The sequence below is a fragment of the Anabas testudineus genome, chromosome 18 (assembly GCF_900324465.2).
Source record: "Anabas testudineus chromosome 18, fAnaTes1.2, whole genome shotgun sequence".
Lineage (NCBI taxonomy): Eukaryota > Metazoa > Chordata > Actinopteri > Anabantiformes > Anabantidae > Anabas > Anabas testudineus.
Window position 1 is genome coordinate 30,170,859 of NC_046627.1, and position 15,843 is coordinate 30,186,701.

General features: G+C 39.1%; 2 protein-coding genes across 12 annotated transcripts in view; both read left to right on the forward strand.

Moving 5' to 3' along the window:
- Positions 1 to 3,919, forward strand: part of LOC113157714 (mucin-5AC-like) — a 25,873-nt gene extending 21,954 nt beyond the window's left edge. For 7 of the 11 annotated variants that reach the window (XM_026353320.1, XM_026353321.1, XM_026353322.1 and 4 more), the window contains 4 exons: positions 45 to 99; positions 329 to 517; positions 781 to 1,314; positions 1,558 to 2,170. In XM_026353320.1, the coding sequence (XP_026209105.1) occupies positions 45 to 99; positions 329 to 517; positions 781 to 1,314; positions 1,558 to 2,143 (1,364 nt within the window). In that variant the 3' untranslated portion in view covers positions 2,144 to 2,170. Of the gene's footprint in view, positions 1 to 44; positions 100 to 328; positions 518 to 780; positions 1,315 to 1,557; positions 2,171 to 3,794 lie in introns of those variants that run through there. The other 4 variants (XM_026353323.1, XM_026353324.1, XR_003298525.1 and 1 more) reach the window with 4 other exon arrangements.
- On the forward strand, positions 2,188 to 11,925 carry LOC113157716 (EH domain-binding protein 1-like protein 1). The gene is made up of 11 exons (XM_026353332.1): positions 2,188 to 3,961; positions 4,275 to 4,441; positions 4,526 to 4,574; positions 4,692 to 5,198; positions 5,291 to 5,330; positions 5,492 to 5,535; positions 5,751 to 5,862; positions 5,996 to 6,095; positions 6,768 to 6,841; positions 7,312 to 7,426; positions 10,241 to 11,925. Exons 2-11 carry the CDS (start codon positions 4,302 to 4,304, stop codon positions 10,332 to 10,334), a joined length of 1,275 nt encoding a protein of 424 aa, XP_026209117.1. The 5' UTR covers positions 2,188 to 3,961; positions 4,275 to 4,301; the 3' UTR covers positions 10,335 to 11,925.
- Positions 11,926 to 15,843: the final 3,918 nt, after the last annotated feature.

Sequence of the window (15,843 nt, forward strand, 5' to 3'; positions counted from 1 at the left end):
TGTTTCTTTTCATATTTTTTTCTGTGTTTGCTTTTCGCTGACAGAGAAGAAATCAAAAGATTTTGCAAAGCAAAACATAGATGTTTCTGTAGATAAGGGGTAAGTTGATAAGCGGTTCTGCTGCACTGTTTGCTGTGAAAGGGGAAGATCCAGTGCCTGCCTAACACAAACTACTAGAATCAAGATACAGTAGAGTAGCTTTCGTAATATACAGTGCATGGTAAATTTCAGCATCTCTGTGAGGTCTCAATTATATGACATTTTGTATTGCATGGCTACAAATTGTCTATAGATTATGCCTTACAGTGCTATATATTTGGGTCATCAGCAAAGCAGCAGAGGAGGCGCAAACAATGAAGAAATCACTGGACACATCAGAGCCAGTGGTTGTGTTGGGTTGGGAAGTACTGGAGGCAGAGGGACCAATAACACATATTCAGGCAGAATCCTCTTTGTCAGCAAAGGAGGAAGAGACCTCAGGATTAGTAAAAGCTATTGTGGGTGTATTCCACAAAGGGTAAGCGTGGTCTCAAATGTAAAAATGGTGTGTAGCATGCAACATTGTGTGGTGTTCGTCAATTATTAGTAGTCATCTTGACAATTAAAAAAACTTGTAAAATTTTATTCAGATTCCTAAATCGATGGTATTACAGGTAGATAGTGCTTTTTGAAATTTGATGTCTGCAAAAAGTTTATTTTGTTAGTTACATGTTCATTGAAACTATTGTTTGTGCATGCTTCCCAGTTTACCTCACTCACTCCTATATCCGTTTCTCACAGTTATGAAACAGTGGCATCCGTTTTGGGGCCATCTAGCTCTACTTTAGCTAAAGTGGATCACCAACCCAGGCCCATAGAGGCTTTCACCTCTATGGACGTGAAAGATAAAACAGTGACTCCTTCAGATGAGTTTATTCCACAATTCACGGACAACACTACTTCTAGACAGAGGATAGGGGGCCCTCTTGAACACATTTCCTCCAAACATAGCACAAGTGCAGAGCCTTACATATGGAACTTGGCAGGTGATCAAGCATCTCCCTCATCAACTACCAACAGTGATGACAAGTTTGTAGTGTGTTCAAGTATGAAGAAATGGCCCCCTTTGACAGAGGATGACATTACGGAAATAACAAAAGAAGATGATGAAAAATTAGAGGAACAACAGGCCTTGCTTAATCAATGCCAGAAAAAAGAGAGGTCACTCACAGGACATTACTCCGTATGCATTGAAGGTTTGTTAGCAAAGCACCATACTGAGACAGAACAGAATGAGGTTAGAACCGTGTCATCTTCTTTACAGCTGGATAAATGGTGAGTTTTGTTGGACTGTGACCCACTCAGGTGTTTCATTGCATGGTGTGACAGTGCCCCTGTTCTGCATTTTTCATGATAACATGGTCCCTTATTGTGTGCATATACGAAAGTTAAACAGAATAGTGAAAATGACAATAGTGTTTTACAGAGTTGATCAAGCAGATTAGATGATGCATGGTACAACTGTATGACAAAGTCAAGAACAACATATTCTGAAGTGTGTCCTTTCTTTTTCTTAAGCCCCCAAAAAACAAGCAAGGAAGACATGCCCGGTACTTCCCTGCAACCTACATCAAATAATCTACTTACTAACAACAACAGACCTAATGAGTTACTCCTGGATAAACCCTCAGAGGATCTAAATACTAGTCCAGTTGGACCCCAAGTGGACATTGGTGTCCCCCCTCAACAGAAAGTTTGTCATCAGAAAAAAGACACTGTTCCAGTACAGCCTGTCAAAATGAAAGATGTCACAGCATCAGCACCAGACTGTATACAAAAGTCTGATAATTTTGCTAAAGCCAATGACCTTACCCCATCTTGTGGAATAAATAAAGGAGAAAGTAGTATTGTGCAAGATACAACAGAATACGCCGTTGATCATAAACAAAAATGTGAAACTGGACCTGTGCACATATCCCTGGATGTTGTTCCTCCTCCTCATGTGAAAAGAAGAGATGATAGTTTGCCCACTGAAACTTTGAAAACTGCTCTTTTCAAGCCCCTGAGGAGAAAAGACAAGAAGATGCATGCAGACAGTGCATATCAACAAACAGACACAGAATCTGTCTGCTTAACAGATACAAAAGAAACCCTCTTCCACTGAGGAATGGTTCAAGAAACACAATGCATCTGTCCAGGCCTCCTCTCATGTAATTCTTCCATTGAAACCAACAAAGGGAACTATGATCATTAAATTAAAGCCAGAACCAGAGGTAGCTAATGTTAAGCAAACTGCTTCTTTCTCACTTATCAAGAAGATACATCTTCCACAACGTGGTAAGACATTGTCTTTAAGCAAATCTGGCAAAGTGGACAAAGGCATTATAGCACAAAATCTTGAGACAGACAGGGAGTCTGTAGAACTGGTCCAGACTGAAAACACTACGACTGGGGATATGGAAAAGATAAAGCACTCATCTGTTGCTAGTGACACATACGTTCAGATGATCAACATATCATCTGATCAGAAATCAGATGAGGCATCAGAGATAGCAGAGAGGGACAAACAACCAACTCATCTTCTCCCAAGGCCTCGTGTAAGGAAACGCTTCTTACCAGATGAGTTTATGGCTACTGACAGCACATCTGAGGCTTTCCGTAGAGAAGAGGCACAGGCAGCAAAAAAAGATAATCAGTCATCCATTCCTTCAACAACTACAGAACTGTCAGTGGCACAAGAATGCAAAGATTTTCCACAACCTTTTCTGCATGATCAGCCTTTTACAGCTACAGAGAAGATTATCAGTGTACCATTGATGACAACAAGATTAACCACTGACAGCAGTGTTCAGCCTGAGGATGCTGTTACTTCAGAGAAGACACCAAGATCATCAAACTTGCCTGTACCAAAACCAAGAGTAAAGAAATGTCTCAGTGATTCATTTCCATATGTCGTTACTGTTTCTGGTTTGTCGCCTCCCACAGTAGCTGATAACCTTTATCCTGTTGCATTACCTCGGGCTAAGAAACGTCTCAGTGCAACTTATTTAGATAGCACAACAGACAGTGTATCCCATCTAGAAATGGAATTGTCTCACAGCAATCCAGAGGATTCAACTGTCACTAGCAAGGAAACAAAGAAAGAGCCAACATCACTGGATTTAAGTGTAATCTCTGAAGGAGGTTTTGTTACAGTCCAAGGTGAAGATGAAGTTTTATCAAAGTTGGAAAAGGAAGTACTAGCAGCAATGCAAGAAGAAGGTCCTCAACCAGACTCTATAGAAAGTACTGAGAAGGCACTGGATGAAAATATTGAAGACTGGACCTTTACAGATAAACCTGTTAAAGATGAGCCAGAGAAGACTGTTGAACAGGTTAACAGGGAAAAAGTCCTGGAAGCAGAGGTTGATAGGTCCCTTACTTCCACTGTTGCATCTAAGGATGACTGGCTGCATGTAGAGGCTAATAAGGACAGTGAAGAAATGGAAATAAACTTAAGGAATGAATTGAGGGATGAAGATGTGGAGTTTGGCTTTGTGTCTGTAGATGTAACTTCTGGGTGTTTAGAGGATCAAAGGTAAGGTTAGTCAGTGCACATTAGGGTGTTTGAGGCTGCCTAAATATGTTTGTGTTGCACTGCCCTTATTCTCTATACACTACAGAAATGGCAACATAGCATTAACACAACTTCAAAAGGTCGAGTATGGTCTGTGTATATGTTTTTTTATGGTTTTAGTTTTAATGTACAAAGCAACCGTGTTTTGATAGACAGTGCAGAATTGATGTGTTTGTTTTATTTTTGTGTGTCTTTCCAGGCTAAAGTGAGAAAGCTAATGAAACTTCAAGTCAGCCTGTACCTGTGCCTAGAGGCAAGAAGCGTTTAAGTGGTTCTCACCTGGATGGCACCAAGTCACAAGATGCTTGCACCAATGAATTAACAACACCTCAGAAAAGACCTGCAGATGGCGCCACCTCTCTGGAAGTATGTTGATGCTGCACTAATGAATAAATGTGTATTAACATTCACTCAAATGACTGTGTGTAACATGAAAGATGTTGCTTGGTGTGAAGGAGCTGAACTTGAGTTGTCAGCAACTCTACAGTTCCCATCAACTTCAAGGAGCTGTGCTTTTTTCAGCTCATTGTTTTGGTTTGTAGACTCTAAAGATAATCTATCTGCCTCACATTAAACACTACACAATTAAAGTTAGCTGGCTAAGAAGCTTTCTGTATTGTAGTGCCATAAATCTAATTTATATTTCAATTATTCTCCTATGTTGCATTGTGTGTTTTAGAGCCAATTGGTAAGTCCCACCCTAGTGATGTCCAGTCAGTCTCTACTGGAATGGTGTCAGGAAGTCACACAGGGCCACAAAGGGGTGAAGATCACCAACTACAGCACCTCCTGGAGGAATGGTCTGGCCTTTTGTGCCATCTTACATCACTTTCACCCAGAAAAGATGTAAGAAATGGTTGAAATACTGCTTTCACATCATACAAACTTACTGTTTTCTGAATTTATTTGATCTTTTTTTCTTTTGTAAAGTAATTATGAAATGCTGGACCCATATGACATCAAGAACAACAACAAAAAGGTATAATCTTTGGTTATCTGTAGAGAAAAACGATTAACATAGCATAACATTTTTGAGGGTGATGATGTTTATAATGCCTAAAAGAATTAAATTAACCATCTGTTTTTGTTGTTGCAGGCCTTTGATAGCTTTGCAGAGCTTGGCATTTGCAGGCTGATGGAACCTTCAGACATGGTCATGCTGGCAGTGCCCGACCGTCTCATTGTCATGACTTACCTTAACCAGATCCGCACCCATTTCATGGGCCAAGAGCTCAGTGTGCTTCACATAGACAAGGATGGCAGTGAGTCCAGTTATGCAATAGCGGGAGACCAGGATCGTCAAGAGGACCCTGAGGCAACTGTTCGCTACTGTGCCCAGAGACTCCAAGAGGAGGGTATAAGTCTTGAGACCAATGGATCTGCAGGAAAAGCAGAGAAGGACAGTATTACCAGTAAGGAGGTAGTTCCACCTCCCAGAACCAAACGCGTGCAGGTTGCAGGGGCAGGTGGCACTCCAGTGGCACCACCAAGGACTCATTTATTGTCCAAGTCCGGCTTCTCTCATGTGAGAGATGCTGATTTAGTCAAGAAACGTAGATCACAGCGGAGGAGTGGGTCGCTGGATGAAGGAGACAAATCACAGGTATGGTGCCTTTCATTTATTTATTTATTTATTCCATTTACTTTGTTAAATACATTATATACACAATTTAAAGAGCTTTTTCGACTTTGTAGATTATTGCAAGTCAAGAAGAACGGAGGAAGTCAGAGAGTGGTCAGTTCTTTTTGTGTTAATTCGTTTTTTGTGAATATTCTTACTTCTACCTTAAGCTAATCTTTTTAAAACTTTGCTTGTTGACTTCGTCTGAACTAAATACTTAAGCCATGAACCTATTTAGACAAATGATATTGTTCATATCTATATTTTTCTTGCAGAGAAAACAGAGACAGAGGTTGAGGAACGGAAACCAGAAGGCCAGGTAAGTTGGCAGCCATTTCTTTCAGTGTAGGTTTTTATTGCTAGAAGCGTTTCTGGATTTAGTAGAGCCCAAATTTGTTAAATTGTGTTCAATGTTCTCTTCCTGTGTCACTTGTGAATAATGTTTTTCCTCATTTTGTACCATTGATACATAGGCAATGTAAGTACACAATTGCATTTGTGAATGTGTGTATGCTTGTGTATCAATGTATCCAGGACCCCAGCCAGTATGTGATCAGTCAGATGGAAGCTTTGGAAGCAGAACAGAAGCATATTGATAACAGAGCAGGTGTGGTGGAGAGGAAACTAAGACAGTTACTGGAAACAGGTGGAGTACTTCATGGCTACAGATGAATGCACAACTTATAAAAAAGCTTCTCTGATGCTATTAAACATTACAACTCTGAGAAAGAATTATACCAATTGAGGCTGTAACAGAAGTCATTGATTTTCTCTTGCAGGCTGTGACAAGATAGAAGAAGAGAGGTTGATTCAGGAATGGTTTATGCTGGTCAACAAGAAGAACGCCTTAATCAGGAGACAGGACCATCTGCAGTTACTGTAAGACAGCACACACTGCTGGAAACATGTAAAGTGGAAATTGTAGACACGACACTACAGTGTTCACAATGCACAAAACAGCCTCACCACAATGTCCACTTAGTTGACTTATTTAAATTTCCTACTTTAACTGAGAGCTTTTGTTGTAGCTGTTGTAGCTGTTTTTTCAGCCACTTGGGGGCAGCAGTTAAAGTGATGAGCGCAACACAAATTCATTAATTGTTGAATTAAATTGTGTGATAATAAATAAAATAAGCATGCAGACCCTTGACATTGTTGCATTGTTTTCATACAAATATTGCATATAAAATAAAAATTATTATCACTTTATGTACACCTGATCTGTGTTAAAACTCACCCACATGGGTCAATAATGAAGATAAAATCTCAATTTTTATCACGTGTTCTAGAAGCAGCCGCCCTTAAAGCAGTACTATGTAAAACTTGCTAATTTGAAAACGCAGTATTAGAATGCAGAGGCTTCAACGCTACAGTTCAGATAGTTTTCACTAAGGAAAACAATTGTCAGTGACATCTGGTGGGGGACTCTGTCGAGGACAGGGAGATGTGATAATTGGTCTGCATAAATGCTACTAAGTGCTACTTAGCTGCTTTAAGCTAAGCTTTTTTCTTTTTTTCAATGTTGTGTAATGCATATGTTATGATTGACAGGCTGGAAGAACAAGACTTGGAACGAAGATTTGAGCTGTTAAACAAAGAGCTGAGAGACATGATGGCCATTGAAGGTACAACTTTACAAACACTGTTCAACAACACAGCAGTAAACACTCATTAATAGACTGAGATCCTTTTAAACAATTCATTGTGGTTTAATACTAATAATAGTATTAAAAGAATAATATTAGTTCTACATCACATTGCATGGAATTAAATCATACAAATGACAACCCTGATGGGGAAGTGTGTGACTGCAGCTTTTAAAGCTATTTATACAACCTCTTGAAGAACATAATTCACACAAACTTTTAATAACATGTTAGAAAACTGATGGGTGAGTTTAGTGTGTGAGATAAGCTACTGTCTGGAAGAGTTGAACAAGCCTCTTGTGAGTTGCTCAAATAGAAACATAATGTAGAATCTTAAATATCTTAAATATGCCAGAGGTTTTGATGGCGAGTGCCAGCATTTTCCACTTCAAGTTCTCATGTGTGCCATTTCTGTTCTTGTGTTTCTTTGTGTTGGCTTTTCTGTGTAGAGTGGCAGAAGACTCAGGCTCATAAACATAGAGAGCAGCTGTTGCTTCAGGAGCTGGTGTCACTGGTCAACCAGAGAGATGAGCTGGTCCAGAATATCGATGCCAAAGAGAGAGGGTAAGATATGTGCTCGCTATGCTTGTGTGCAGGAGAGTCTTGCTGCAACAATACATTGATACATCTGATACATCTAACATGTCTAATATTTCCCACTCACATGATATGACTATTGTAGTAACAGCTCATCAGCCTTTAATATGATGTGGAATACTCGTACAAACAAACCTCACAGATAGAAAATCGTCTGATAGAACAACAATATCAAAATGCTCTCAACAGAAAAAAATTTATGTAATTAATTACATGCTTTCATCTAAATTATTCATACACATCGTTTGCTGTGAAAGTATTAAAAAAATATTTCAATTCAAATACATTTTTGCAGATGAGTGAATAGACTCCAAGTTAATTTTTTTTTTTTTAATTTATGGCTTGGTTTGCTGCTAAATCTTTAGAACCCCCCCATTCATACTTCCTGTGGTTTTGGAGATGGTTATGAGAATGCTGGTGACGTATGTCCTTACTCGGTGATATAGTCAGTTTGGTTTCGGGGTGCTCTCTGTTTATAGCGTGCAGTAGGATCAACGTACATAAACTGTTGAAATCAATTGTGTTTTGTATACAGGGCATCAGTAGAGCAAGTCACATGAATTATGCTTTATGTACAGTATATAATTGCAGGAGAAAAATGTGATCCTGCAACAGAAAGCGGATTCAGCTGATCTATGCCCCGTTGCGCACCGTGAATACTCCAGACTATTACCTGCTGTATTCATACCTTAGCTTACACAGACGTTTTCTACTAGGGGGCTTGTAGGATAAAGTCAGGGTAATCTCCGAGCTGAATAATTTGGACATTTGCATACTCACATGCAGCTTGTTTGGAGTAGTACAGGGTTTCAGCGCATGTTTATGATTATACAAAGCGTTTGTATTTCAAATGTTTAACTGCTAAAAACAAGAAAACTTCCCTAAAGCGTCCATTATCTACCGATACATACGCCCCCCTCCAAAAGTGAGGCCAGTTAATTTATTTTTGCTGCAGACAGAAAACATTTGGGTTTGACATCAAACGATGAACATGAGACAAACGCTAAAGCTGAGAGAAGATGGAAAAATCAACCAGAGCCATTGCACCAACTGGCTATTTCCAGTACAACCATTTGGAATGTCCTGAAGAAAAAAGCCCAGATAGACTAAAGAAGGTGAGAGCTGTAAAGAAAGACTGCGGCAGTTAGCTCAGTTGGTAGAGCAGTGGTCTAAAAAGACCAGGATTACTGGTTCAATATCTGGTTCCTCCTGGCTATTCGTTAAGGTGTCATTGGACAAACACTGACACCCCACAGTAGGGCTGTCATCTACTTTCCAATTTTCTAAAGAGAACCAATAAAGTATGTCATTATTATTATTATAAATAAAAGTGTTAGTGACATCAGCAAAAAGTAGTGAAGGTATCACAATCTACTACACCGCTCATTAGCAAGAAGAATAAGAAGGCCAGGTTGGGAAAGCCTCATTAATCTGCACTGATGATGTAACACATTATGGCCGAAGCAAAATGAACTCAGAAGATTATGGAAACATTACTCATTATTCTTCATTCTATAGAAAGTTGGAGACCCAAAACACACTGCTGCCAACACAACAAAGAAATTCATCAGGGGCAAGAAGTTGAAGGCTTTTAGACTGGACAAGTCAGTTCTAAGTTGTGTATCGGATTCAGACGTAAACACCCGGAAATAAAGGTGGAACTGTTGAATATTTTTCTCATATTCGTCTTTTGATGTCAAACCTAAATGGTTTTAGTCTACAGCAAAAATAAAGGAACTGCCCTCACTTTTCCAATACTTTTGGGGACGAGTGTGTGTTACCTGAAGGCTTCGATCACGTTTGTGTAAGTTTTCTGACATTGGCTTGCTGGTTTGACAGAAGCTACTCCAAGACTGCACAGTATGTCAACTTCACACTTTGTCAGACTACATTTTAGAATGGGCACCTAACACATTCAGCAAAGACCAAAAAGGAGTCTGTCTATTCCGAATTAAAACTCGTTTTGCAGTCTTTATCAATTTCTCCCTTGTCTCGTACTCTTCCCTTCGTCTCATATCCTCCCTCTTGTCGTCGAGCTCTCCTTCTGTCGTCTGTATCTCTCCCTTCCCTCCTCTTCTTGTCGTATCTCTCTCTCTCTGCCACTCCCTCCTCTCTTCGTCGATTCTTCCCTTGTGTTGTATCTCCCCCTCCCTTCTCTCTGTCTCTGATCTCTCCTCTCCTCTGTCTCTGTTAACACCGTTTCATTAATATTTCCACTCGAACTTTCTCTTCATCTACTGTGAGTGCTATTTTAGCCTGTGATCCAAGAATGATGGCTAAGTGAAGGCTTAACTCACATTCAACTGGCCAAGGCGTTCTCGCGTCCATAATAACTAACGTAGGATCGTAGCCCGCTAGATTTGGAATCGAAACGTTTGGTTTGGTCTGTAGCTCCCGGTCCGTATGGGACAGCTTCTGGGTCCGGATCCGGACCGAGCTCCGCGTTGTTAGTGACCCCTGCTCTAGATAACCTTGTTAGATTGCTAATAGTAATCTGATTGTCGTCATCACATGTGAGACAGCTGAAATATACACCTGAATACACCTTCCATCCATTCATTTTCTTAACCACTTGAACACCTGTTCACTGAATGGTCACGGGAGTGCTGGAGTCTATCCTTGCTGAGATCATGCAAAAGTCAGGGTACAACCTGGACAGGTTGCCTGTGCATCGCAGGGCACACATATAGAGACAGACAACCTTCCCACTCACATTCACACCTACAGGCAATTTAAAGTCACCAATTAACCTAACCCCTGTTTCTCCTATTTCGCTTTCAGAGCTGTGGAAGAGGATGAACGTCTGGAGCGAGGTCTGGAGCAGCGGAGGTTGAAGTATGCTAAACAGCAGAAGGACAAATGTGCCATCCAGTGATTGGATCAACATTCAGCAATTAACACTGGATCATCTGTCTGAAATAAGGAAAATAAAGGATGTGATTTTGGCTCCTCGTTCGCTGGTCACATTGGTGTGGTTTAAAGTAGTGATAGGAGGATTATAAGGTCTGGACAGTCAACAGCGCAGATCAAGAGCCACAGAATGAGGTGGGAATGCACTTCCAGCAGTGAGCCTCTGTGAGATGCCAGCTATTTTTAGACGTGCAACTTTGAGTGTTTTAGGCTTCCTCTGATAATCAAAGATCAAAGTAATTGAAGAGGGCAGTAGTGTGATTTTAACATATTTATGTTTTACCCACATAACAGAGCCATCAGTTGACTGGAAACTCTTGGTATAGACTTAAACTGCCAAAAATCAGAGACTAGGGAGACTAGGGACTGGTGTAGGTTGCTGAAAACACCTTTACTGAGATATTTACCAGTAACATCCAAAATTACAAGGATTCAGTGTATCATGCTGACACACAGGCAGCATGAGAAAACAATAAATATACTCAAGAAGTACTCCAAACAAAGCAAAAATAAATGAATACATTTGTTGCTACCTTCTAAAATGTATTTGCATGTATGCATCTATTGCATCTGTGCGCAGGATAGTTGTTCTGTTAGGCTGCAAAAATAACAAACAGTGAACATTTTGGACACTTTGCCACTACAATTGCCTTATTATCAAATGTGCTACATTATAAATGCCAGTAAAACTGCTTATTGTCAGCATAGGCTTGGATATTTTTATCTTTCATTTATTTATCAAAGCTAAATATAAATATTTTTGTGAATGATAAATACACCAAAAAGTTTGTGTTTGGGTTTATATAAAAATATAATAACATATAAAAGATTTGCAAATATTTACATCTTATTGTATTGCCAGGCCAGGAAGGTACCAGTAGAAAGGTAGCAATGGCTACCAAGGAAGGCAGATGGGATGAAGGTACCAAGGAGATAAGTCTTATGAATGTTGCGTGAATAATAATAACATAAACTAGCATTACATAAAAAAAAACACAGCCATATTAATGTTAATGACTTAGTAACATTTTTATGAGATGTGTATATGCAGGATTTTTAACATACAGAAACTTCCCCTAGAGTTAAAATATTGAACACTTTGAGTGTTGAAGTATTGTAAAAATATCTTTTATATCATGCAAATGTGTTTTTTCTGAAATGAAAGGAAAGGATGTGAATGTCCGTGCATGATAAAAAGCCACTTCTTCATTAGCACAGTATTAACATTTGCTCAGAGTAATTTGGAGCTTCCATATTCTGAGAATGTAAGGAAAGTTCCTCCTTGTTTTGCACTGAAAAGTTACAATCGTTCAAGGATCGTGTGTAACAGACATTTCGGGGCCTGGAAGGTTTAATTTTGTGTGTGAATGTGTGCAGTTCTCATGTTGCCATACTGCTGGTCTCAGCAGCTTTACCACTATTTGTGTGAATTATTTACAGCTTGTGAAAAGGATTTATGTTAAATATGTTTTATTTGTGTTTGAGGTGTGTTGAGTTTATGTTAAATCTGCACTGTTTGAAATGTTTGGAAAATATAACAGATTTGAATGACTTTACATGTTTTGTGCCGTTATTGCATTTTTAACACAATGAATTTTTGGACAATGTTACCGACCTTGTATGTTGTGAATGAGCATTATTTTGTCCATAGATTCCTGATTTAGTTTGGTCCAATGAGTTCAAATATTCATATTAATATTCAAAAACCATGGTCAAAATGGTAGATTGTGATATATCTTTAAATGTCTTATAAACTGAGAGAAACTGAAAAGAAAGAGAGTATGATGTAGTTCCTCCTCTCAGTAATGGGAAGGGATGATGTCGCTAATAGCAAAAGGAAATCGAAACAGCTCTCTGTCACAGATAAACAAATAATAATAATAATAATAATAAATTATAAAACAAAATAATAAAGTGAATTAACAACCAGTCAGTAACTAACATGGCTTTAGGTAAAAATCAAATCACACTTGCATTGAGCAAGAAGGAACATGTGAATCCCTCGTTCTGGATGCTTAACTAAGGTTAACATTCACATCTGACGTTCAGTTTTAACAGTGATAAAATTGTGTAATAATTTAACATACTGTAAGTCTGATTTCTTCGCTTAGTCTATAGTTGGTATAGACTCCAAAGTTCGGGGGACAGTATTCTTCATCTAGATGAATAGGAGGAGTGATGATGACAGAGTGAACTGCAAGAGCCAACATGGTGATGCCTAGTGTCAAGTGTTTGGTTTGTGGTCATTAGAGGACAGAGAGACTCTAGTAGCTAAACTAAAGTAGCTAAACTGAATTGAATTCATGTCCTCTACGCAGACTGGGTGTCAGATATGACAGTGTGCAGTACACAGAAGTCACTAATACCAGCAGAAATGCTGTCTTTGAACTGTTGAGTTTGAAATCTCAAAATTCTTTGAGAGGCTGAAATGATATATTTTCTTGTTGAGTATTATGCAGGATAATCTGTGAGCAATCTTTGTGTTGCCCACAGCACCTCATGACTGATTCAATAGGAGCTTTGCATGGTTCCTTATGTGTTTCTGTTGAAGTACTGCAGTCACTGTCAACGTCCCAGAGTCTGTTTTTGATATAGAATGTTGGCAGTGTCTGAAACACAGACAGATGTAACAGGTCTGCACTTATATAGCGCTTTCTGGTACTCAAAGACTCACCAGGGGCAACTTGGGGTTCAGTATCTTGCCCAAGGACACTTTGGCATGTGACATTCCACCACCAATCCTATGATTGGGAGGCAACTGCCCTACCTGTTGAGCCACAGCCACCCCATAGATTATCTCTGCTCCGCTAATTACCTGCTTCAGGTTCAAAGCCCTGATCCTTGCCTACAAAGTAATCAACTCAACAGCACCAGCCTCCCTGAACTCCCGTATCCAGGTCTACATGCAACAACAACATCATCCTGTGGTCCCCTCACATCACCTGAAAAGATCTCAGGCAAAACCTTTGGGCTTAGTAACTCTACAAGGGGGAAACGCTCAGCTGCCTCACTCTCAACTTACAAAAACTTGCTGAAAACAGAACCTTTCTGAATCTTTTTCTGCACTTAAATCTTTCTGCAAAATAAATAAATAAATAAATCACTTATACCCCATGAAACTGAAACAACCCATTCTAGAGCTCTTTACTTTAAAGTTTGTGTCCCTGGCTTAGATATTTTTCTTGCTTTGTACCTCGCTTTTAAGTCTCTTAGAAAAAAAAGTGTCTACTAAATAACAAAATGTAAATGTAAACGTAAAAACTATCTATTGTCACATGTATGCTTGGAATATTTACAAAACACGGGAATCACCAAATGTTAAGTTTGATTTTTTCTTATTAATATTATTATTTTAAAATAAATTATTAGCTTTTTCTCCATCCCACATGCTCCAGTCTGTTTGCAATACTTTTAAGGGTTACCTTTAAGGTAAGTGCTGCTTAATAATAGTGTTATTTGTAAAGTTGATCTCTAACTGCTTTTCTGTGAAAGAAGCCTTCCCAGGCTCCTTCTCCTTGTCCTACAGAAAGTCTGGAAGCTTCAGGGCATCAATCAATTAGTAGCATGCTGACATCTGCTGGTCTGTCAAACACCTTCCAGTTTCAAACCTCTAATGAATCAGAGATAGATCACAATAGAAGGATAATTCCAGTAATGCTAGAAAGGCAGAAAATAGCAAGCAACTTTTTAGATGAGGTGCACACTTACATTGGATTAGTGCACTGATAATTGATCATGCTGTAGCCTTTAAAGAAAAACAATGAGCTTAAAGAGGCTAAAAAACATCAGTGGAGAAATCAGTCATGCTATTCAATGTAAATATTTACAATATAAATCTGATGAATTGATGTATTTGTTATAAATAAGGCATTCACACTTATTTTCCTATTATATGTTATGAACCCAAACTCATAGTTAGTGGCTGTGAAAGTTTTGGAAGTAAAACCAGAGCAGCAATCACAGTCAACCAAGGAAAACAAGAAAGAAGTTATTTTCACACAAACCTCAGCAAGTTCATACAACATTCTGTTCTGTACAAAAAGACTGGGTCAGGATAAGATAGTAAGTCAGACCTCATGAACTGACATACTTTGTTGTTGGTCAGGGACAGGAAAATTTAGACCCAGAGCTCTGTATACTTTTAATATTCATTACTTTAATAATTAGCTGTTACATAAACTGATGATTGGAGACCGAACACCTTCTCCTATTCCTTCATTAAAAAAACACACGGGACTTGACTCACACATGGAAGAAAGTTGGTAGTAGAATGAGAAAAAAAAGACAACGGATAACTGCAGTGTGGTATCAACAACAAGCAGAGCAGCATGTATAAAAGGTAAGCAGGCATTTGTTTTATTGAAGTTCTGCTGTTGGCTCTGCTGTTGGCTATACCAAATTGTGTGTTGTCATTATACTAAAAGTGTCCTAGTTATAGTTATCGAATAAAGCATTAAAATAAAAGTGCATGGGTTTGTCCCTGAGGTGAAACTCCTCAGAAAGCTCCAACTGTGCAGCAGGTTTACCGCAGCTTTAAAGTCCTGAGAGTTAAAAACTCTGAAAGCTTCAACTATAAGGTGGCTGAGTCCCTTGGGTTTAGAGTCTCTTTAAAAGCTATGGAAGGCCGCGGGTTTTGTGTCCCCAAGTAAGTAGTTTTAAAGTCCCTTGAGTTAGATCTCATAAAAGCTATGCTCACAGGAATTTGATGTTTTATTGTGTGTTAAATATTCCAACAAGCGCAGAATGTATATATGTATAAAAGCTTGGGATATGCTGGTTGAAGTTCAATTCAATTCAATTCAATTTTATTTGTAGAGCGCTTTTTACAATTGACATTGTCACAAAGCAGCTTTACACAACCAAAGAACAGTACATGAACAGTGTATGTGTATGAGTCATAATAATGTGATTGTCCCTGATGAGCAAGCCGAGGGCGACAGTGGCAAGAAAAACTCCCTGAGAAGGCAACAGGAAGAAACCTTGAGAGGAACCAGACTCAACAGGGAACCCATCCTCATATGGGTGATTACATGCTGTGTAGGCAGCAGTCCAGTATAACAGTTAAAGTATTTTAAGTTAATATGGAGTCCAGTTAGTTATTGCAGGCAGACTAGTTCCATTCCTTGACTATCGAGCGTAGAGTCGAGACCTCCAAGAAACAGCTTCCGATGTCCGCCGAGGCCGGGACCGACATCATAGTAGCTTGTGACCAATCCAGTCTCCAAACGCATCCCAAAGGGCTGGATATGCTGTAAAAGCTGATGGTGGTAACGTTGTGTCGATATTCAGTTCAGTTTCAGTTTTATTTATTTGTATAGCGCCAATTTACAACAGAAGTTATCTCAAGGAACTTTACAGTGTGAGGTTTGAGACCTTACAGAAAATATTTATACAAAATGGAGAGAAAAACCCAACAATCCCCATTTGAGCAAGATTTAGAGCAACAGTGAGAGGAAAACTCCCTTTAGAGGAAA

Coding starts and splice junctions, on each gene's coding strand:
- LOC113157716 (XM_026353332.1), top strand. CDS start 4,302: ATGTCCAGTCAGTCTCTACTGGAATGGTGTCAGGAAGTCACACAGGGC. Junction 5,863..5,995: donor AAGACAGTTACTGGAAACAG/GTGGAGTACTTC, acceptor TTTCTCTTGCAG/GCTGTGACAAGATAGAAGAA. Junction 6,842..7,311: donor AGACATGATGGCCATTGAAG/GTACAACTTTAC, acceptor TTTTCTGTGTAG/AGTGGCAGAAGACTCAGGCT.